The following is a 23896-nucleotide window of genomic DNA, read 5'->3' on the forward strand; positions in this document are numbered from 1 at the left end:
TAAAACTCTCTGTGAAGTCTTTTTTTAATACAGTATAGCTCAATATAAGCCCCTGATCTTCGTAGCGACGAACAATGTAATTAAAAAAATATCTAAAATGTAGGCCTACTAGTGCCAGATCTCTGTCGTCCCCCCACCCCCCAGGGGCCTATAATGATCCAGTCAATTGTTTATTTTTTTAAATAAAGTTGTTCGGGGCCTTCAAAGATTAGGAGCCTATATTGAGCCAGTAAGAATGCCATGCGATAAACCCATGCCTTCGGATCGACCGGTAGATCGCGATGACCTAATGTGGGCACCCCTGTTCTAGGCTATTTTGAAACTCTGGTTGCGTTCCGAATCGCATACTCTTTCTTTTTTCTATTCTACATACTACATCCGACGATAAAAATAATCTAGTTAGGATGCAGTAGGCATACTATTGGGACATACTTTACTCTCTTATTTCATCATAACATTGCGCCTTGATCTTGCCTCGTTTGTTTCATATGGAGGCTTCGTCGATGTGACGTCACTTCACGTGCGCACTGGATTTATGGGTCAGAATTGCCCAAATAGGATGCACTTTTCAACACTAACAATCTTGGCCGCATGAAGTAGGACATCCGGGTACTTCTAACCATCCTAAATCTGGCCACAAGAATCGGGACATCCTAAATCTTCTTTCTACATACTATATAGTAGAAAGTATGCGATTCGGAACGCAACCTCTGTGAAGTGGTCAGTACAGCGTCGGGAGGGTTAACTCCGCCCCCCTGGTGTGCGCCGCGAGATATGACAGACGAGACAAGTGGATAGAAACAGAAAACTTTAATCTTCTGAGCTAAAATGAGCAAATTATTTCTATTGATCGAATTTCGTCTGGAAAACTCAAACTACCTAACCGTCAGAGGGACACTGTTATTTTGGGATATGCTTGGATTAACTGGAATTCCATTTGGTGAGTTAAACTGTGTCTGAATGATGAACGTGTGTGAAGCTAATCATATGCTAACGGTTAGCGCCGCTGCTTGTGTAGCCTACGTGAGGGAGATACTGTAAAAGCGCGGAATGTTCTACACGACGTAGTAAACCAGTTCTTCACATTATATGAAAGCAATACGGGTTTCATTCATGTTTGTGTACATTTCTGAACTGCACTCCTGATGTATTTTGTGTAGCGTCTGTGTGATGAATGAACTCAAAGAGGTTTCGTCTGCTGTTGTTTCGCGCCGGTGTTGCACCGAAAGTTGTGACGCATCAGAATGTGTGACCCTACCGCTGTTCTTATTGAACAACTCAGTCTCACAGTGAAATATTGGCTATGTAAAAACGTTGGTCCATAGCGCAAATTGTAGTCGTTTCACAAAATTGTCACTGAAATTGTAACATTGTTTTTTTTTTTTAAAGGTGAATAACCAACCCAGTATCCCGTGAAATGAGTAGGCTAATAAATACATTTTCCACTGCACAATCATTTAAATTGTAGGCAAAACACCTTAATAATCTCACTATTGCAGCCTGGGCTGTTTTTGAGAAACTACTACGTTTTGAGCTGTGGACCAAAGTAATTATTAAAACATTTGACTGTGAGACTGGGTTGTTAAAGACCCACAGTATATTGAAATCAGTTTAGAACAGCGTCCTCTAGGGTCACACACTCTGGTGGGTAACAGCTTTCGAATAAAACCCATAAACTGTAAAAAAAAAAAAAAAAAAATCGTATATATATTTGGTCACTTATGGTAAATGTACACTGGTAACGTGATTCAAATACAATAACCATTTGCACAAAACAAATTATAATAATATTTTTTTTGGCTTGTATGATTCAACAGTGATCCAGTCCAAAGATGGAGAGCCACTGCACTTGGATCCACTCTGATGAAAATCCCCAGAGGTTGGAATTCTTCGGACGGAGGGTGAGTGATCTGATTCTATGTGATTGTGCACTCCACTGCTCTCCTCCTCATACTGTGCTCAGAGAAGACAACACGGGACTTTCATAACTTACTGTTGATGTGAGTGACACCATAGACACTCTAGCCTAGTGACAATGCCCCCCAATCTATTGAGATACTCCAACTGGAGATAGAACAAAACACAACAAGGTTTTGCCTCATCTTTAAGGTCGCCCATGTACTAAATAGATTCTTGTATGAAAACATTTTACTGCAAAATGGCTATGCCCATAAACTTAAAAAGAACCAAGATATAATCTGTCCATGGGGGATTTATGTCATTTAAACTAACGTAGATCAACCATACAAGCTCTTGAAGCTTTCAAACTTGACATTCCAGCAAAGTGCAACGTGCCAAACCTATGAGAAAAAAACAGGATTTTAATATATTGATGCATGGAGGAAATATAGACCTTGGAACACATAATTAAAATAGGCAGGAATTTAGAAAAATGTATGTGTTGTACTGAATCCAGTATGTGTAGGGCTGCCACTAGTCTGGCTGACCGGATATAGACAACTTTTATCGCGCTCCCGGAAAACTCCTCCCCTTCCTCGCTGTAGCCTACCGTTTATGCTTTGCTCAGAACAGGAGACAATAGAAAGTGAGAGCGTGTGTTTGATACGGTTTCTTAGTATCCAACTCCTAATGCCGCTGCACACACACACGCCGCGTGTAATTAACAGTGTTGGTCAGCATCTTTTATAATAGCCCCATTGTCGGCATCAAATTGCACTATTTTAAAAGGACACGTTGCGGCTTCCTGGGCTTAGCGCCACCCAAGACGATTGTGATCGGTTTAAAGAAATAAAAACAGGCCAGCCCAGTTTTCCCTCGTATACTGAAAACTAAATAGCCTGGATCCAGACCATACTACTAGCTATAGTTGGGTCTGGCTGTGTGAGACTAGGCTGCCTCTATCGACTATAAGGGGGGTCATGTCTTGATGAGCATGTCTAGGTTGGTAAAAACTGCAACAAGCTGTGGTGAGCAATTTTTCTTTGGTAAGAGGAATCCATAACTTTGGCTTTTTCTTGTACTAAGAGAAAGAGAGGGAGAGGATAAAAACAAATACATCATTATTATTTAACATGTAATAATGGAGGCCTTTTTTCCTAACTTAATTTAACTTACATCTTTAACTATATTAATCAAAATTATTAAAATGTAGCTTTTTTGGCATCCACTACATTAAAATGTACTTAAATAATAGCAACAATAAAATAATTAAGGAGTTAAATCCGTTTCTTAAATTAATATACCAACACCACCGACAGCTCCGTCTCGACTCGTCAAAAACGAAAGCACTTAGTCTTGTATGGAAGTTATTTGCGTTTGAGGTGAATCATCAGTTTCACTAAAAACATTTAGCAAACGGTGCGATCGAACCATTCAGACGAAAGGAGGAAACACTTCCAACTTACCGAAGCCCATCAAAGATCGACATCCAGATTTATTCAAACAATTCAAGGTGAGTTTCAGTTCATGTTAACGTTGCATTTACAACAAGGTATCAAGTTTTATCCCCATCCTGAAATAGACGTTACTATTATTTAGTTTGAGACAGCTGCCTTTGCTGTGTAGCCACTTAGTTATGTCCTTTACGAAGTTTGCAATGGCTAAGTGCTACCGTGTTTAGGCTAACGTAATGTTAAAGATGAAGTAAACGATTTATTTATGTTAATATTTTGAATTTCTTTATTTAAAAGGGACAGCGCACATTAATAAAACATGAGCACCAAAGTTCAACATGCAAATGTAACAGATTTAGCCATGCAGGCTAATTTTCACCTGTAGTCCCTGGATATAAGTGTGACATCGCTCTTTATTCATACAGTGATCACTTATATAGTGTGTGCGTTTTATAGAGCCGATCTCTCAGTCACTCGCTCTGCATGTAATTGGCAATTAAACTTTTCGGGGATCCCGAAACTGGTATCCAATCAGAAGATAGAACGCTAAAAACCGGCACCCGTCTCACTGCCGGTGCACGTGCAGAGCGACAGATGATTGAATGTGTATGCGCCTACAACGGTGGAGCAGGTAAAAACCCTTCCCAATGTCTGTTTTGATGGTTTTTATCATGCTTTATCACACTTATGGATCTGAGATGATGCTAGATAACTCGCTGCTTGAAGACCGCAGTGCATTAATGTGGTGACGTGGGGATGAGGGAGGGGACTGCTAACTGCAGTCACTGACAGGAAGTTAGCTAAACTGACCATTCCGCTTACTGAACCTTTAACCCTAGGTCGTAGTTTTATGCTGATGTCCTTACCATGCAGTCTGTGTCATCTGTCATAAAATAAATATTATGATAGCCTTTTTAATACATTTTTAAGGACTATTGTTTCGTCACCATGACAGTAAATTGAATCTACTGCCTGCACTTTAAGTATATAGGTGTGTGTGTGTGTGTGTGTGTGTGTGTGTGTGTGTGTGTGTGTGTGTGTGTGTGTGTGTGTGTGTGTGTGTGTGTGTGTGTGTGTGTGTGTGTGTGTGTGTGTGTGTGTGTGTGTGTGTGTGTGTGTGTGTGTGTGTGTGTGTGTGTGTGTGTGTGTGTGTGTGTGTGTGTGTGTGTGTGTGTGTGTGTGTGTGTGTGAGTGCATACTATTTTATTATAGTCAGTTATATTGAGATTTACTTGATAACTGAAATCTCTTTATCTTCCACAGTATCAGCCAGAGGAGGATTTCGACCAGGAGAGGCAGGAGCAAAGTAAGTAAACACATACACAGCCAACCATAGAAGAAGCTTTTCAGATGTAATTGTCAGCCAAAAATTTGACACCACCTCTTTGAGGGAGCCACGTTGCATGTTAACACACATTTATATGATAACGGAATCGGCACCTATATCACTCTGGGTCCACGGATGTAGAAAGTTGAGATTAGGAAATTAGCCTATCGTAGGGCCATCGACAGAATTCGGCATTTTGTAAACGCTGCCATAGTGAGAAATACAGAGAGAGTTTTGTGGAGCTGTGTCAAAAATGTGTAAACATATCCCCATTTGAGAATCCCTGCTGTAATGTATGAAGAGTGGTGAGTAAAGTGCTGCATTCAGGGACAACCCGGAGAGTCTGTACAGTGTGAATAGGGGCAAGTAAAGTTCTGCGTTTAATGACACTGAACATACAGGATTGTGTTTGAACATTTATGTCTGACACAATTCAAATTACAAAACAAATTGAAACAGTACAAAGAAAAAAATAAATGTTATGCACATGATTTGTATGATTGCAGCAGGAGAGAAATGTACTTAATGTTATTAAAAAATAAATTTTTATCACTTTTTATACTAGAAGAAAATTCTTGTTTTAGGAAAAAAAATATTAATCCGGAAAATAATATTACAAAATCATTCAGGACATTTTATTACATTATTGGTAAAGTTAATAGACATTATTGGGCTTTATTTTATTTTCAAGCTTATTACATTATTTTCAGATGCATCAAACTGTGCTGCACTGTGACACTAGATGGCAGCAGTGGATAATAGGATCATCAGTCCACTGGTCTGTAGCTGCTCTCCTCTCCTTTAGCAGAAACTCTGACGCATGAAACTGTAACATACTAACCTGCATTAACTCAACTGTGTCTTATAACTGCACAGCTCCCTCCCTGACATCTTGACTATCACTTTATGATAAAACAGCGAACAACCAAAGCATTGATCTCTTCAGATAATGCGTCATGATAAAACAAATATATATACTGATGCAGTTCATAGTTACATATGATCTAGTGCTGAAATTATAAGTCAAGCAGACGAACAGTAGAACAGTGTAGCAGCCAATAAAGTAATTACTGCCAATAGTGTAATCATTGTTCCATATTAATCTAGAGATGCAGATATTGTGTAACTAACTTAACATTTCGGCACTTTTTCCCAGAATGTGACTTATATTATGGCCAAAAAGTTATTAACTTATTGGTTCAGAAATGTTATGTTGGCAAGTTACTTCATAATCAGCTTTTATTAAATACAGAAAGATCATAACGATATCGGCAGTTATTACGATAGAGGTTGTTTTCAGATTATTGGGCTGCTACAAATATTAATGGAGAACAATATTGATATCTGTGAGGAATTGCTTCCTTTCACTAATTTACATTATTTTTAATTTAATTGTCTGATTTGCAAAATAAACTTTTTTAGTTTGTTGACTCACCTTTTTAAAAGTCTTAAATCTATTCCTGCGTTCCAAATCTCATACTTTTTACTACTCTACAAACAGCTGTACTTTGTATGCAGTATTATACAATTAGACAATATTAGACCCTGCACTTTGTTCTAACACACAGTAAACAAAATAAGTCCAAGCCAAAGAAAAACAACATTCAGTTTGACGGTCCAGGCTGAATTACAGAAGCTGGTTTCACAACATTTTGTTCCACTGGGAAAGTTGAACCTCAGCACTTCACCGGCTTTACACAAGTTCCTCGAGACACAGCCAACGGAATTGTCATCTTTTGCTGTGGAGGAAAAAATGATGTTAAAATAATAACAAAATTTCTTCAGGAAAGGCCATAGAGAGCAAGCTCTCATTTTCAATGACAAAGACAGTACTAGACGGATCAGTCTTAACTTTTTTCCGTGTACACGGTTAACCGTGACGTCATTGTCCTCGTGCGCCCGCCGTCCTGTAGGCGAGCGCACACATACGCGTTCGCCTGTCATGTGCGCCGTCATTATCGCGCTTCATTCATTTCCTGATTAATATAGCCTATCGCTTTCTACATGTCCACGTTTATGCAGGTTGAACAGGTGTTATAAAGTTCGGGCTACTTACGCGTGTAGTTCACGTCAACCGGGTAACTTTAATCTTTAGGTTATCTTTCATCACTCTTCCGTGGCTGTGAGTCGAGCCCGAGAACGGCGCCTCCCCGTGTGTGTGTGCGTGTGTTTGCAATTATACACACAATCACACACACATGCCGAGGGACAGACAGATTGGGCAGACTAGCTTTTATCCTCCCCAAGTAGTTTATTAGTGATGTAAAATCAATAAATGCGTGTCTCCAGAACATATTTAAAAACTTTGAAAAAAAGAACATTTAAAATTTGAAGATTTTTTTTTTAAACGGTTTTCCTTTATTGATTTTTCCTAAACGGTTATGATTTACTAAACGGTTACTCGTGTACACGTGTACACGTGCACACCCCTAGTCTTAACGTATGTCTAAACAGGAAATAACAATGAATAGTTGTATTGAACAATATGCAGCATGAGGACTCACCCCTCCCTTTCATGCAGCGGTCCTGGACTCCTGCACATTGTATTGTCTTGTTACAGACGGTATCGTGTTGGTCTTCACAGGTGAAACACTGAAGGCTGTTTGGTGTTTGATCAGGGTTAGGGTCTGAAACACAACAGGAGACATCTCTGATACAGTTGAATTCAAAGTGACGGCAACACGTTTCTCATTGGAGTTGAGACATGAGTCATACGTCAGACATACGGTAAATCTCAATCCCTTTCGTACACATAAACACGAATGCTTCTTGCTTTACTTACAAGGCGGTGATCGTATGTTGCAAAGACTTGTGTTGCAGCAATCAACGCTTCGGAGGATGTTCACAAAGCCAAAGTTGAGTGAAATTGTCTGATACGCAATAGCGCATCCCGACACACATCCACTCAACCTGCCTGAAAATCAAAGAACGTTTTGTAAATGTTAATTAACATACACAATATGCACAGAACAACAACCGTTACTTATAAATCTCATGAAACTAGAACTACCTCCAGATGGTAATATGCTTCCCTGAGGCAGACAATTGCCAAATGGTGAAATTCCAGTGGTGGTGGTAGGCAATGCTTTAAAGAAGGTAAAGCTCGTATGAAGCTACAATATGGTACAAGGTCACTGAGACCTCACAATATGTAAGGTTGCACTTTTGACCATTGACATCCCACATCGAAATCAGTTCACCCTCAAATCCAAGTATAAGTTTGTGCTAAATTTGACCAAATTCCCTGAGTGCTATTGCTATCGCTGGTGTGGAGGCATAGCAATGAAATGAGGACAAGATACTTTTAACACTTACTTGGGTTGTCGTCACTTTCGTCGGCAAAAGCTGCACAGTTTTGATTGGGTTTACAGGTTTCTGTTTTGCCGGAGCCGAGGTTACACTCAAGAGCTCCACCTGCACCAAGAAAAGTAAAACATTAATCAGTTAAATGATGATGGTGACGAGCTGAACAATTACCATTGATAATTTGACCATCACCCCAGATATATACAGTTTGATCACAGTGAAGCACTACCTCAACATCTCACATACAAAGACGCGCCCTAAAGGCCTTTGCACACCGGGCGCGACGAGAATAAACGGCACGTAAAGGCGAATGTTTTGAAATGTGAATTTTGTCGCGTCTCACTTTAACCCATTGATGACTATGGCAATCTAGGATGCATGTCCTTAATGCCTGAGGGTTTTCTGAAAAAATAGTAGGAATTGTCAAGTCTACCAAAACCTTAATATCTAAGCCTGTGTAGCACATAGAAACATGAAATAAAATACATTTAAAAGTTAAGGTTCACAGGTTTTATTTAAACATGCTCCCTTAGCGCTTACAAACCAACAAATATTTCTAAAAATTGTCAAAATGAGATGAATTAGAAAATTATTAAATATTGTTAATAAATAGATGCAATGTGTTGTGTGATTTTCGTCAGTAGTCTATAGTAGACCTTGATTCTGCGCACCAAACGCCACTAACTGTTCTGTCGCCGACATAGCTGGCGTATTTTTTTTATTATTTTGTTTTATTTTTTAATTTTTAATTTTTTTGATTGACATGATTTTTGGCAAATCACACAACTTTTGGGTGGTCACGTGGTCTTAAAAAAAATCAACAAAACCCACCTCATGTGTATTTGAACCAATGACAGTGCATTCTATCCTGGGAATGCCATGAAAATTAGATAAAGTAATAATGCTGCGCGACGCAGCATCAGGCAGGAGAGCCAATGTGGCATCGCGCAGCAGCCGTCATCAATGGGTTAAGAAGCGACGTCCCAGAAAAATCAAATTTATTTCGAAAAAATAAAAGACGCAAATTCGCAAAGCAAAATGACGGCGCTGGTGTGGAAGCTTGTATTGACTCTTTATACGTTCGGTAATTAACTAATTAATCGCACGAATAAAACACGCCCGGTGTGCAGGGACCTTTGGACCTTTAGGGGCCCTAAACAATTCTCAATTACAGATAAGGGTCTATGGAACAATGTTGTCAAGAAACCAGTTAAAAAAATAATAATTAAGGGTGGATATTGGTATTATATTCAAAACAACAATAATTAAATTCCAGTTGATTCCTCAAACAGTACTGACTTAAAATAGCATACACAGCAATTGTGTTAAAAGTAATTCAAACATTTTGAATGTGGCCATTTTGGAAGATTGGCAAAAATGAAATAAAAACAAAGACATTGGTCTGGTTTCTTGACACTCAGAATTGTTCTGTAGAGCCCTAACCTTCAATTTAGAAGTGAAAACAAAACTACCGGGCCCCTCACTAGAGTAGAGTTACCTGTGCTGGAGAGCATCCAGATGAGAGTGAGAGACAGAATCAGCTTCATCATGATGAGTCAATGAATGCAGATTACAGCTTTTACCGTGGGACAGAGCCTTATATAGAGACCTGGGTTTACAAAGAGGAAGATACTGTAAACACGTGAGCCAAAAACAAACTGTACAGAGTAGGATGACTTCATTTCACTTTAATCATATCAGTTGGTACAAATTCAGTGTTCCTGCAGAGACAGGCCAACATACAGCTCTGGAAAAAATGAAGTCTGGATTTTTCTTCAATCTTCATCTCTACATTACTTAATAGAATTGCTCTTAATGACAGTATTTTTGGGGGGAATTTGGTAGAAATGTAGTCTGCAGTTTATATAATAAAACCAAAATCCTCATTTTACTCAAACATAAACCTATAAATAGTCAAACAAGAGACACTGAAGGGGGCGCCCTTAGCTCAGTAGGTAGGGCGTCCCCCCCCCGGGCCGGGCCCAGCAGCAGACCCGGGTTCGATTCCCGCCCGCGGTCGTTCTCTGCATGTCACTCCCCTCTTTGCCCCATTTCACCTGTCTCTTCATACTGTCAAATAAAGCATGAAAAATGCCAAAAAATATCTTTTAAAAAAAAGGGTGGTTTCTTAATTTTTTCCAGCGCTACATAGTATTGCGTTCATTCACATTCACCCACATATAAAAGTGAATCACACTTTGCCCCAGGGCGCCTCATTATCCGTAGAGCATGTAGCGCCTTGCCTTCAAGAATGTTTTAACAGCGGACAACAGTGGGAATAAATTCAGAAATGGCAACAGAAGAGGGATCCATTTTCCTGGATATACAGGCAGGAAATATGTGTTTTGAAGCGCATTAGCTCACTGTAATAATATGCATTCATAACCAACATAAACAAAAGTATCCTCACATGACATGAGCTCAACATAAAACTCATAGAAACAAACTCATACATTTTTTCACTCCAGCGAACGTGTTGAAACACCCACAACTGGAAACATACAAGAAAAGTTGACTGAAATATTCAGAATACACCATGGTGACATGGTTTTAATCATAACTATAGATATTAACACCATTTACGCTGCCCTGCTGTCCAGATTTGATCTCAGTGTGGAGGAGATGCCACACCCTTACTGTTTTACCAATCTACAAGAATACACATTCATCACTCATCAACCTTACTTTGATTTCAACTACTGACATTAATAACTATTCATGTGCTTCAGTTTCAAACACAGAATATTTTCCTTTAAAAAGAAAAAAAAACACAAACCTGAGATGTCTTTAATCTGCTGTTAGATGCTTGTGCTGTTGAAAGAGAGAGAGAGAGAGAGAGAGGACACTATGTTTATATATATGTGTGTGTGTGTGTGTGTGCGTGCGTGCGTGTGTGTGTGTGTGCGTGCGTGTGTGTGTGTGTGTGTGTGACACTCCCTGATGTTGTACCAACGCCAGCGTTCTATGGTTCCAACCAATCCGCAAGTTTTGGTGCAGTAGACACACCCAGACACACCATCACAAGAGCTTTGGGAGAATATGAGGATGATGATATCGATGTTTAAACTAGTTGTACACTCCCTGATGTCGCACCAATGCCAGCTTTCTATCAGTCCAACCAATCCACAAGTTTCCATGTGAAGTATATTTCCTTAAAAGGAGACAGATGTTTTGCCTCTGTAATTTTCCAAGAGCTGTTGCAAAATGTTAGTTTTTATTTTGGTGCAGTAGAGCCTCAGGAGAATGTAAGGATGATGAAATCAATTTTTATAGGTAAACTTGTTGAGACTCTTTCTCTGATCATTTGTTCTCACATATTCATGCTGCTACAGGTTCACCAAAGCTGCTGCACAGAAGACTTCACATTTGTCAGAAACACAGGCTTTGAAATATCATGGATAATATTCATCCATAGAATTAGTGTCACTTCGATGTGGCCGAACACTAAAGTGATTCCCATGTCCTGTTCATTATGAGACCGTCAGACCTAAATGCAATTATTGAGTGAATAATTACCTTGGCCTTGCACGCAGACAGCCTTAAACTGTAGGGCACCATGCCACCACCATGTTACAACTAACTGCACATCACCCTGAACACACCATCCCCACCTTGAAACATGGTGGTGGCAGCATCATGCTGTGGGGATGCTTTGAAGCTTGTAGATTGACATGCTCTGAACCAATCGAAAATCAAGAACTCAGTAATTTGTGAGGAACTATTGACAGAGCCGCTGTTCCTTTGTGTTGAAAGGAGCAATTTGAGGTGATTCAGGAGCATCCAGCTGGGAGGAGGAAGACCCAAGACCAGGTGGAGCGATTATATCTCCACACTGGCCAGTGAACGCCTCGGGATCCCCCAGCCAGAGCTGGTTACTGGGGCCCAGGAAAGAGAAGCTTTAGGGCCCCCAGCCAGAGCTAGTTACTGGGGCCCGGGAAAGAGAAGCTTTAGGGCCCCCAGCCAGACCAGGTTACTGGAGCCCGGGAAAGAGAAGCTTTAGGGTCCCCTGCTGGAGCTGCTGCCTAAACAACCCGATAAGCGGTTAAAGATGGTGATTAAACTTGACTCAACGAACTTAAACACTTCACTAAATAATTACATTTAGGTCTGACTGTCTCATAATAAACAGTACAAGGGATACACTTTAGCTTTCGGCCACATCAAAGTGAAACTTATTTTATTGATGAAACATGAAATTTCAAAGCCTGTGCGTGTGTGAGTATTTCTGACAAAAGTGAAGTCTTCTGTGCAGCAGCTTTGGTGAACCTGTAGCTGCATGAATATGTGAAACCTGATCAGTGACCGACTAGTTTAATCTGATCTACTTAACCAAAACTGTTGCAACTGTTTGCTGTTGCAAAAAAAAACATTTTGCAACAGCTCTTGCAAAACTATTCACCGTATTCTGGAACGTAACCATGGACGACAGCGGAGCACTTCCGGTTGTATTGGAACTTCCGGTTTGTTCTAACAGGCAATTAGCATAACGAGTCCAAGCAAAAGAAGAACAACATTCAGTTTGATGGTCCAGGCTGAAATAAATTATTTTTATTTTTTTATTGAATAGTCTGATTTGCAAAATAAACTTTTTCTGAGGAGAGAGTTACTTTTTTAGTTTGTTGACTTGCCTTTTTAAAAGTCTTAAATCTATTCCTGCGTTCCAATCTTATACTTTTTACTATTCTACAAACAGCTGTACTTTGTATGCAGTATAGACAATATTTGGCCCTGCACTTTGTTCTAACAGACAGTAAACAAACTGAGTCCAAGCAAGAGAAGAACAACATTCAGTTTGACGCTCCAGGCTGAATTACAGAAGCTGCCTTCACAACAGTTTGTTCCATTTGCAAAGTGAATCCCCATCACATTAACTGGTTCACACACGTTGGATGAGACACAGCCAGCGAATTTCATGGATTCATCAATATCTCCCAAACCTATGGAAGACAAAATTATGTTTTACTTGACTGCAGTCTTAAAGCTGGGGTATATGATTTGGGGAGAATATAGCAGTTTGGACATGAGCGGTACACTTTGACCAATCAGACCGAGGCTCCGATTCTCCATTCTTATTGGCTGTTGGGACTGTCCATTCACTTTGGCACGATGTTGTTGGTGTAGAGCGTGTCAGGGAGGAACCAAAGGGGAGGGACCAAAGAGAACAAGTGGAGCGGTTGAGGTATTTGGATTCGAAACTCTATCCCAACTGCTATTTTCTCCTCAAATCATATACCCCAGCCTTAACGGATTTTAGAAATAGGAAATTACAATGAATAGTTGTAGTGATCAATATGCAGCATGAGGACTCACCAATCCCACTGATGCAGCGGTCCTCGATTCCCGCACATTGTACTGTCTTGTTACAGACGTTACTTTTCTCATGTTCACAGGTGAAACACTGAAGGCCGTTTTCTTTTGGAACATCAGGGTCTGAAACACAACAGGAGACATGTCAGAAACAGTTGGGTTCAAAGTCACGGCAAAAAAAATCCCATTTCTCATTGGAGTCTGACACGTGAATCTCAACTCCTGTCCTACACATTAACACAAATGATTTTTGCTTTACTTACAAGGCACATCTTGATTGTTACACAGACTTGTGTTGCAGCAACGAAGATTGACGGTCTGCTGTCCAATAAAACCAAAGTTGTATGAATATGTCTCACTCCCGAGAGCGCAGTGTGAGTAACAACCCTTGGTCGTATAGGTTCTATCGTAGCCTGAAAATCAACACACTATCAGTACATGTTAATGAATAAAGATACACAGAGCAAAAACTTTTATTCAGTAATATCAATTTAAAAAACTAGTGCAGTGCCCGTAGGAAGCAGTAGCTTATGCATGCTTAAATGTAAATGTAAAAAATCTATCAAAGTGGGACACATAAACAGATGTAGCCTACACATAGGCAGTGTCACAGTCATTGAAATGGCTGGCACATCGCTCGTCAATGTGACTTATGTTCTTTCTTTATTTTGTGTTGCGCCATATAATCCTCTATTCTTTATAGGAAAAGCAGATCAGCAGTGCGTAAGCAATATCCAGGAGCTCAGGCCGATCTGACTAAAACTCATAGAGATATGCGAGCCACATGAACACAGACAGACAGATATTGCTTTATAGATAGATGAAATGAGGACAAAACATGCATGTTTAACACTTACGTCTGGCCATTACTACACAGTGTTGATTGGGCTGACAGTTTAATGTTCTGTTGATACTGTTGTAACACTGAAGAGCTCCATCTGCACCAGACACAAACATGTATCAGTTAAATGATGATGTTGAGCTGAACAATTAGCATAAACAATTTGACCATAAACCTACTAAAATTACATTTGCATCACAATGAAGCATTACCTCAACTAGACTTTCAATGTGCCCTGAACAGCATTTGGTTTGACTTACAGAGTGAGCAGAGTTACCTGTGCTGGAGAGCATCCAGATGAGAGTGAGAGACAGAATCAGCTTCATCATGATGAGTCAACGAATGCAGATTACAGCTTTTACCGTGGGACAGAGCCTTATATAGAGACCTGGGTTTACAGAGAGGAAGATACTGTAAACATGTGAACCAAAGGCAAACTCTATAGAGTAGGATGTCTATATTTCATTTGCAACATTCAATGCAAGTAAATACAAATGATGACAAAATTATGCCTCCAGTGAATTCTTTTAGCTTACTCTAAATATGCATTCATGACCAGCATGAACAAGAACATTCTTACGTGAGCTCAAAATGCAATTAATGGAATAAACTCATGAACTAATTTCCTCACTCCAAAGTACAGTCAGCATGTTAAGACACGCACCTGGAGACACACACGCACACACACACACACACACACACACACACACACACACATGCCTAGAGACATACGCACACACACACACTCATACACACACACATACACGCCTAGATACATACACACACACACGCCTAGAGACACACACACACACACACACACACAACAGGAGACACACTGCACAGTATGTTCCCTCTAAATTAGGTCCAGACAATAAACTAAATACTTTATCACCACTTGCGCTGCCCACTATCCAGATTTCATCTCAGTGTTGTGGAGATGCCACACCCTTACTGCTTTACAAACCTAAGAGAATACAAAATCCTCTCTCATCAACCCTAGTTTGTCAGCTTAACTATTCGCTAAACTACAAACCTAAATAACTATTTATGTTTTCATCAACATTTCGTCAGTGGAATATTTCCCTTAACATGAACAAATAAACATACCTGAGATGTCTTTAATTCGCTGTTCAAGACGCTTCCAGTTGTGCCGTAGAGAGAGAGAGAGATATGACACCCCTTGATCTCACACCCAGCCTATCACGTGATTCATAGAGAGTATTATAGTTCCAAACAATCCTTCAGTAGTGTTGGGAATTTCATCTCCTGGGGCCATTAAAAAAAAACTCTCAACATACTCTGTTGGTATACTAATTTATTATATAAGACTGTCCCTTCTACTTATTTCCTATACATTTTTTTCTTCTGTTTTTACAAGTTTACTTGACACGTTAGCTTATTTTTTTCTGCCTATTTCTCTGCTGCACTGAAAGGATGAGATCGTGGTTACAAGCGGACGAAAAGAGTCGCTAGTCCTTGGCGTAGAAAGGAGCAAATGGAGGTGGTTGGGGCACCTGGTAAGAATGCCCCCTGGCCGCCTCCCTAGGGAGGTGATTCAGGAGCGTCCAGCTGGAAGGAGGAAAACCCTGGACTAGGTGGAGAGATTATATCTCCACACTGGCCTGGGAACACCTTCGATCCCCCAGTCAGAGCTGGTCAATGGGACCCGGGAAAGAGACTTTTGGGGGTCCCTGCGACCTCACTCCGGATAAGCGGTTAAAGATGGTGATGATGCTTTGCAACTTTAAACTTGACTCAACAAACTTAAACACTTCACTCAATAATTGCATTTAGGTCTGACTGTCTCATTATGAACAGGACATGGGAATCACTTTAGTTTCGGCCACATCGAAGTGATATCCATGAAATTTCAAAGCCTGTGCGTGTGTGAGTATTTCTGACAAATGTGAAGTCTTCTGTGCAGCAGCTTTGGTGAACCTGTAGCTGCATGAATATGTGAGAACAAATCAGTGACCCACTAGTTTGCCTGATCATTGATCTGATCATCTCCTATTGTGATGCTGTGTTACGCCTCGTTTCCACATACATATGTCCCTCATGTCCGTTTTACAGAAGGTGCTTCTAGTGTCCAACGGAAGTAAATGTGGGCGTCTGTATCTCTGGCGATGCCTCAGCGATTGCGGGCACTCTCATCTGTGTCATTACACTAAATGTGACTTTATTTCATATCAAACTGACACACATGATGACTGTATTTAATATCAAACTGATAAAAAAAAACAATCCGACTGTATACAGTGTATCACGTGAAGTATTTAATATTTTAGCAGAATAACATTCACTCTGATTCACAAAGTGTTCAAACTACACTCAACAAAAATATAAACGCAACACTTTTGTTTTTGCTCCCATTTTTCATGAGATGGACTTAAAGATCTAAAATTCATTCCAGATACACAATATTACCATTTCTCTCAAACATTGTTCACAAATCTGTCTAAATGTGTGATAGTGAGCACTTCTGCTTTGCTGAGATAATCCATCCCACCTCACAGGTGTGCCACATCAAGATGCTGATCTGACATCATGATTAGTGCACAGGTGTGCCTTAGATTGTCCACAATAAAAGGCCACCCTGAAATGTGCAGTTTTGTCTCACAGCAAAATGCCACAGATGCCACAAGCATTGAGGGAGCGTGCAATTGGCATGCTGACAGCAGGAATGTCAACCAGATCTGTTGCTTGTGCATTGAATGTTCATTTCTCCACCATAAGCCGTCTCCAAAGGCGTTTCAGAGAATATGGCAGTACATCCAACCGGCCTCACAACCGCAGACCACGTGTAACCACACCAGCCCAGGACCTCCACATCAAGCAGGTTCACCTCCAAGATCGTCTGAGACCAGCCACTGAGACAGCTGCTGCAACAATTGGTTTGCATAACCAAACAATTTCTGCACAAACTGTCAGAAACCGTCTCAGGGAAGCTCAACTGCATGCTCGTCGTCCTCATCGGGGTCTTGACCTGACTCCAGCTCGTCGCCGTAACAGACTTGAGTGGGCAAATGCTCAAATTCGATGGCGTCTGGCACGTTGGAGAGGTGTTCTCTTCACGGATGAATCTCGGTTTACATTGTTCAGAGCAGATGGCAGACAGCGTGTGTGGCGTCGTGTGGGTGAGCGCTTTGCTGATGTCAATGTTGTGGATCAGGTGGCCCATGGTGGTGGTGGGGTTATGGTATGGGCAGGCATCTGTTATGGACGAAGAACACAGGTGCATTTTATTGATGGCATTTTGAATGCACAGAGATACCGTGATGAGATCCTGAGGCCCATTGTTGTGCCATACATCCATGAACATCACCTCACGTTTCAGCAAGATAATGCACGGCCCCATGTTGCAAGGATCTGTACACAATTCTTGGAAGCTGAAAATGTCCCAGTTCTTGCATGGCCAGCATACTCACCGGACATGTCACCCATTGAGCATGTTTGGGATGTGCTTGACCGGTGTATACGACAGCGTGCACCACTTCCCACTAATATCCTGCAACTTCGCACAGCCATTGAAGAGGAGTGGACCAACATTCCACAGGCCACAATTGACAATCTGATAAACTCTATGCAAAGAAGATGTGTTGCACTGCATGAGGCAAATGGTGGTCACACCAGATACTGACTGGTTCTGAGTCCCCAGACCCCCAATAAAGCAAAAAAATGCACATTTCAGAGTGGCCTTTTATTGTGGACAGTCTAAAGCACACCTGTGCACTAATCATGATGTCAGATCAGCATCTTGATGTGGCACACCTGTGAGGTGGGATGGATTATATCAGCAAAGCAGAAATGCTCACTATCACACATTTAGACAGATTTGTGAACAATGTTTGAGAGAAATGGTAATATTGTGCATCTGGAATGAATTTTAGATCTTTAAGTCCATCTCATGAAAAATGGGAGCAAAAACAAAAGTGTTGCGTTTATATTTTTGTTGAGTGTGTATGAACAAGTACTTTTTAATCATCTAACTGACTTGACAATCAACATTAACTGAGAAATATTACGGAGGGGAGGAGTTTCGGAGGCAAAACGAACATTACGAAGAATCACAAAGGAATTAATGGACTTTCGGTCGGACCGGTTGGATCGCATACGAGAATGTACGTATGTGGAAACGAGGCGTTAGGGTGTCATCTCCTGCACCAAAAAATTATAATAATTGGTGCGACATCAGGGAGTGTCACACACATATATATATATAAACATAGTGTCACCTTTCTCTCTCACTCTCTCTCAACGGCACAAGCATCTGTAACAGCAGATTAAAGACATCTCAGGTATGTTTTTTTTTTTCTTTTTAAAGGAAAATATTCTGTTTTTGAAACTGAAGCACATGAATAGTTATTCATGTCAGTAGTTGAAATCAAAGTAAGGTTGATTAGTGTATTCTGAATACTCAACTTTTCTTGTATGTTTCCAGTTGCTGTGTGTTTCAACTCGATCACTGCACACTGGAGTGAACAAAATAGTTCATGAGTTTTTTTCTATGAGTTTTATGTTGAGCTCATGTGAGGATACTTTTGTTTATGTTGGTTATGAATGCATATTATTACAGTGAGCTAATGCGCTTCAAAACACATATTTCCTGCCTGTATATCCAGGAAAATGGATGCCTCTTCTGTTGCTATTTCTGAGCTTTTTTCCCACTTTTGGCCGCTGTGAAAAAAACTTTTGAAGGAGGTGTTTTCCTTATTTGAAGAGCTAAATGTACATAGTAACACAAAATCAATAAAGTAAGTCATGAGTAATAAAGTTTAAAAAAATTGTCGTGAAGAGAATGCGGGACTTGATGGGGAGCCAGTGGAGGTGAATGTTAATTTTTACATTGACATTGCTCATAGAACTGACTGAAAATATGTAGGTTGAAACGCTTGCTTATTGCACCTACCCCTTTTTACTTCATATTTAAATTATTTGTTTTTCGTAGGTCCCTCAGGATCTTATCATCTTTTTCTCATTATTTTATTTGTTATTATTATAAGTATTATTTTTTACATTTACTATAATTATTATTGTTGTAATTAATTCCTGTATATTTTATACATATTACATGCAGGATTATGACACAAAACTAAATAAATCCACATTCATATCCACAGTGCCATACATGCCTCACTCTTATATTTGTTAAGCAATAGCACCAACTGAGATGATTGAAGTGAAATGAAACTCTATAGAGTTAGTTTTGGGTTCACGTGTTTACAGTATCTTCCTCTCTGTAAACCCAGGTCTCTATATAAGGCTCTGTCCCACGGTAAAAGCTGTAATCTGCATTCGTTGACTCATCATGATGAAGCTGATTCTGTCTCTCACTCTCATCTGGATGCTCTCCAGCACAGGTAACTCTACTCACTCTATGAGTCAAACCAGATGCTGTCCAGGGCACATTGAAAGGTTCTGTCCTGTTTTAAGTTGTTTTTAAACATGTTTGTTTTTTATCTTGCTTAATTGTATTTTCTTTTAACATTGATGTCAGGGGACTGCAGCTGAAGAAAAGCCTTTTGGCTAATGCTGGCATTTTTAACTGATGTTTTATTAATTTGCACTGTTGAGGTGGTGTGTCCTTGTGATTACAGTTTTTTTTTCGATTGCTAAACCACAGTGGGCACAACTGGAGCGACATGTGCAAAACTCTAACAACAGTATGCAGAGCAGCGGTTCATACGGACCAAACTGTAGCTCGTTTTTCATTGCTTAAACACCATTTTCAAAACTCTACACACCTATCTCATGGCTTAACCACAGCCTGCACAACACTGTGGATTTCCAGCACTTTTTTTCAAATGCTAACACACTGCTGCCACAACTGTAAACCACACATTCAAAACAGAATGAATGCCTAGTGCATTTCAAACACTGCTGATTGCAATTTCAACTGAAACACTACGTAAGATGTCTTGTTTTAGACTTGTTAGTGAACATATACAGTATAAAGGGAAAGCTCAAAAATATATTTTTGGGAAATGGACCAATGAAGACAGGTTGTTGGAGGGAGAAGAGTGGCAGTGAGAGTGTGGATGTGTGGAGGAAGACATAGAGCTGTAATGTCTGATGAAATACAGTAAGGGCTACACTGATAGACCCTGTTGTGAATCATGGTCTCTCATTGAGAGAGGCAGGGTTGAGAGTGCAACCCAATCTGCAAAAATCTAAAGTTGCATCTGTAATACGAATTTTCCAACAAACGAACAGCTTAGAGTTGCATCCTTACAGTAAATGACAACATTACAGGATAGATTTCTGTATTACAATTATAGAATATTTACACAGATAAATACTACATTTGGAAATGTTTTCAATAAAATATACAAAATGTGTATCTATTGAAGCAAACTTCTGATTTTCATTTATTTTTGTTTTCCTAAAAAAAACTGGTATGTTATAAAATAAACAATTTCATGTGAAAGAATTTCACCCTTTCATCAAAGAAAATCTTACGTAATTTGTGTGAAATAACTCAAATTATTCAAAAGATGAAAAATTTGTAATTTATGTATCGGGGTCTGATGCTAGTGTTTGTACTCTGAGCATGTTCTGAGTGACAGTGTGTGTTATCTCAGTGAGGCTGGTTCATAGTGTTTGCTGCACTGAACCTGTTTTGCAGGTGAAGTGAACTGTTCAGCTCCAGTGACTGTTGGTAGTGCAGACTGTAGTTAGAGTTTTGCACATTGAGCAACAGTTGTGCCCACTGTGGTTTAGCGATCGAAAAAAACAGTAAACTGTATATATGTTGGATAATAGTCAAATCATGTTATGGTTCAGCTTGTCATCAATATTTGACGGATAAATGTTTTTTCTTGGTCCAGGTGGAGCTCTTGAGTGTTACAACATCTTCAACAGTACAACAACCTGTGAGCCCAATGCATCCTGTCAAACAGTTGCCAGTAGAAGTAAGTGGAAACATTTTATGGTGTGTCTTTTTTCTGAGATTTCTCAGTAGCAGCTTTTGCTATTTTTGTTTATTAATTATTTATTTATTATTAATTTATAATCACACATTGATTTTCAGTCAGCGGAGGAGTAACCTCTAGGATCAGGGGTTGTTCGTCGCCAGGCTGCTTGAATCAGACAATTTCATTCAACTTTGGCTTTGGTTTCTTAATCCAGACTACCCACTGCTGCAACACAAGTTTGTGCAACAATCAAGATCCGCCCTGTAAGTAAAGCAAGAAGCCTTTGTGTTAATGTGTGAGAAAGGAATTGAGATTCATGTCTCAACTCCAATGAGAAATGAAAAATATTTTGCCGTGACTTTGAATCCTACTGGCCCTCATTTATCAAACGTGCGTGGAAACTGGTGCAGATTCTGGCGCTAATACCTCCCTACGCCAGGTATCGCGTGGGATTTATCAAACAGTCGTATCTCGCCAATCTCAGCGTACGCCAGGCCATTGTTGATAAATGCGGCGGCTGAAAACAATCGTATCACGCCTCTATATTTTCTCAGTTTAGAGGGCCTCGCCCAGAGGTTTTACGACATGGATATGCGCATTACGGCACAGAAGAGGAACTTCTCTGAAGTAGAAATTGACAGAATAACAGCGAAAGTAGAAAAAAAAGAGTTTCATTTCGGAGCATTACAAGCGGCATCAAAGAATGACAGAAGGCAGCAGTTAGGAAGAAAATAACTGCTGCGGTCAACAGCGTTGGTGTTGACAACAAACGATCTGCAGCTGAGGATTTTGAATTTTAGGTTTACATCAGTAGGCTATCGCTCAAATGCAATAAAAAAGAATGTAGGCCTACAATTATATGTCGCCATTTCTTTACTTAGATGAAGAAAAAGTTGTCTGACTCAAAAATCGCCACTTAAAAAAGCGTGTTGCTGTTCTGAAATGCAACTAACTGGGGGTGCGGGCATAATATAGGCTAAGTGGTAGAGGAGAAAAAGACGCACCAACTGTCCGATAATAGTCCCCATAAAAGAAATACACGTCTGCAGAGATTTGAATGATTATAATGTATTGGCCCTTTTAGATAGCACTACTCAAAAGGGGTTTAAAAACTAAAAATAACACATTTTGCGTTTTACTGTATGACAGCATGCGCTTGGCACGAGTGGTCAGCCCGGCGGTCAGCTGCACAAGCCGACCCGGCAACGATCAGCTGTGAGAGCGCCCACCGTCCTGCTGAGCTGCTCCACCAGCAGATCGGAAAAACGTGCCGGTTAACGGTGGAAATAAATCGCTCGCTTAAGCATCAATGACATATTAAAAGAGGAACTAACATCTTAAAAGTGCGTCAAATAAATAAAATGTTAAGCTGAAATTTGTGCCGTGTATTTTTTATCATAAAGAGCAGTGTAGGCCTACTACATATTTAATACTGTGGCTAACATTTTGAATGAATGCAGCCCCCGTGCCTCAGTGTCCCCCCAGCTGCTCCAAGCCTGAGACAACTGCCCTTAGGCAGTCCCATGCAGCGCTCCTAAGTGGCCGGTGTGCGCACTATTGAATCAGTGCTCCTACTCAGTTGCACACCATAAACTGCACATTTTTAAGTGATTAATATCTTTATTTCGGTCTGAGAAAACACTGCATTTCTATTAATTGTCCAACAAAGTCATCGGCTATCCGGCACAGCCTGCACTGTGAGTCCATGCTGTTTACAAACTTGCGTACACGAGCTGAGAGCTGGGGCCTATTTCAGGTAGCTGGTTTTGAGGCAACCCAGAGTTTGTTCGCTCTGAGTTAGTGGAAACTCTCGGTTTTCCGTTTCAAGAAGCAGGTTCAGCGCAACCGAGAGTCAGTTACTGAGGCAACATACGCCGTGGGTCTAACCTGCTGGATAGGTGGTTAGACCTACCCTGAGTTTGTTTTCACTTTACGCTGCAGCTCCGACTGAAGAAAGAGTCACTGTCACAACGCAACCCTGTACAGTTTAAAGCAAAATCACTCGATAGAAATCTCCATCGGGATGTTTTTATCATTTCCTGATGATTTTACGTTTGATCGATCATTTATCTGATCAGTAGCCTTGTTCTCAGCCCTCGTGCCATTCATATGCGGCCACCTTACACATCGTGAACATGCTTTACATTCAGATTAATAAACCTATTGTATTGTATGTATCTCGTTATTTATTTTATCATTATCAGTAGTTTTTTAACATCTGTGCCACTGAACATAGGCTATGTATGTCAGGTTGAAATGTAATTCTGCGGCTGTACGCGATCGTTACTTGTGTCATCCCAAAGTCACAGACAAGCCTCGTTAAATAGCCCAATAAGAATATAGAAATAATATTATAATTTAAACTGTGATCACTAGAGGACAAGGGATCTGGTAATAAAACAATCAGGCTCTACAATGGAAACTGTCACCTTGTGTCAAACGTTAATATCTTTCACTCCCCATTTAAAAGAAGCGAAAGTCTGTTTACTGCACAGTAGGCCTAGGCCTATTATAGCTTGCCTACATAATAGGCTACAGCGAATATAAAACACTGTCAGCAATGCTTTGCAGCGGCAGTTTAATAATTTTGTTGCTGCTGATATGCGTAACTCAATTCTTAAAATAGTCTTGCTTCTCATACGGAAGTAATGATGCTCTTGACTAAAAACTTTTGCACCGTTTTTTTCTGAATTGCCGAAGTGATTAGATCAGAGTTATGAGACAATATCCCCGTTCATTCTTCTCCATAAGCTCATTCCTTAATATTTCTTACTCTAGTGGGGGGAGCGGAGAAGTTTTCTTTTTTTTTCTTTTTTGAGAAGTGGGAGGATCAAGCATTTGTTTCTTC

General features: G+C 40.2%; 2 protein-coding genes across 2 annotated transcripts; both read right to left on the reverse strand.

Moving 5' to 3' along the window:
- Positions 1-5026: 5026 nt before the first annotated feature.
- On the reverse strand, positions 5027-10908 carry LOC307254615 (uncharacterized protein). Its single transcript, XM_080033067.1, has 6 exons — positions 10763-10908; positions 9485-9595; positions 7996-8094; positions 7463-7594; positions 7185-7307; positions 5027-6419 (listed from the first exon to the last, which is right to left on the reverse strand). The coding sequence occupies exons 2-6, from the start codon at positions 9534-9536 to the stop codon at positions 6238-6240; spliced, it is 588 nt and encodes a 195-aa protein (XP_079889193.1). The 5' UTR covers positions 9537-9595; positions 10763-10908; the 3' UTR covers positions 5027-6237.
- Positions 10909-12397: 1489 nt separating this feature from the next.
- On the reverse strand, positions 12398-15329 carry LOC307254807 (urokinase plasminogen activator surface receptor-like). Its single transcript, XM_080033321.1, has 6 exons — positions 15242-15329; positions 14412-14522; positions 14151-14231; positions 13557-13706; positions 13297-13416; positions 12398-12923 (listed from the first exon to the last, which is right to left on the reverse strand). Exons 2-6 carry the CDS (start codon positions 14461-14463, stop codon positions 12727-12729), a joined length of 600 nt encoding a protein of 199 aa, XP_079889447.1. The 5' UTR covers positions 14464-14522; positions 15242-15329; the 3' UTR covers positions 12398-12726.
- Positions 15330-23896: the final 8567 nt, after the last annotated feature.

The sequence above is a fragment of the Ammodytes marinus genome, assembly GCF_949987685.1.
Source record: "Ammodytes marinus genome assembly, chromosome: 8".
Classification (NCBI taxonomy): Eukaryota; Metazoa; Chordata; class Actinopteri; order Uranoscopiformes; family Ammodytidae; genus Ammodytes; species Ammodytes marinus.

Bases quoted from the DNA above. Each gene is read 5' to 3' on its own strand.
- LOC307254615 (XM_080033067.1), bottom strand. From the start codon at position 9,536: ATGATGAAGCTGATTCTGTCTCTCACTCTCATCTGGATGCTCTCCAGC. The intron at 7,595-7,995 runs GTAAGTGTTAAA...TTTGATTTTCAG, and splicing joins CGAAAGTGACGACAACCCAA to GCAGGTTGAGTGGATGTGTG. The intron at 7,308-7,462 runs GTAAGTAAAGCA...GTTGTGTTTCAG, and splicing joins CAACATACGATCACCGCCTT to ACCCTAACCCTGATCAAACA.
- LOC307254807 (XM_080033321.1), bottom strand. From the start codon at position 14,463: ATGATGAAGCTGATTCTGTCTCTCACTCTCATCTGGATGCTCTCCAGC. The intron at 13,417-13,556 runs GTAAGTAAAGCA...GTTGTGTTTCAG, and splicing joins TAACAATCAAGATGTGCCTT to ACCCTGATGTTCCAAAAGAA. The intron at 12,924-13,296 runs GTGAGTCCTCAT...TGTCTTCCATAG, and splicing joins CCGCTGCATCAGTGGGATTG to GTTTGGGAGATATTGATGAA.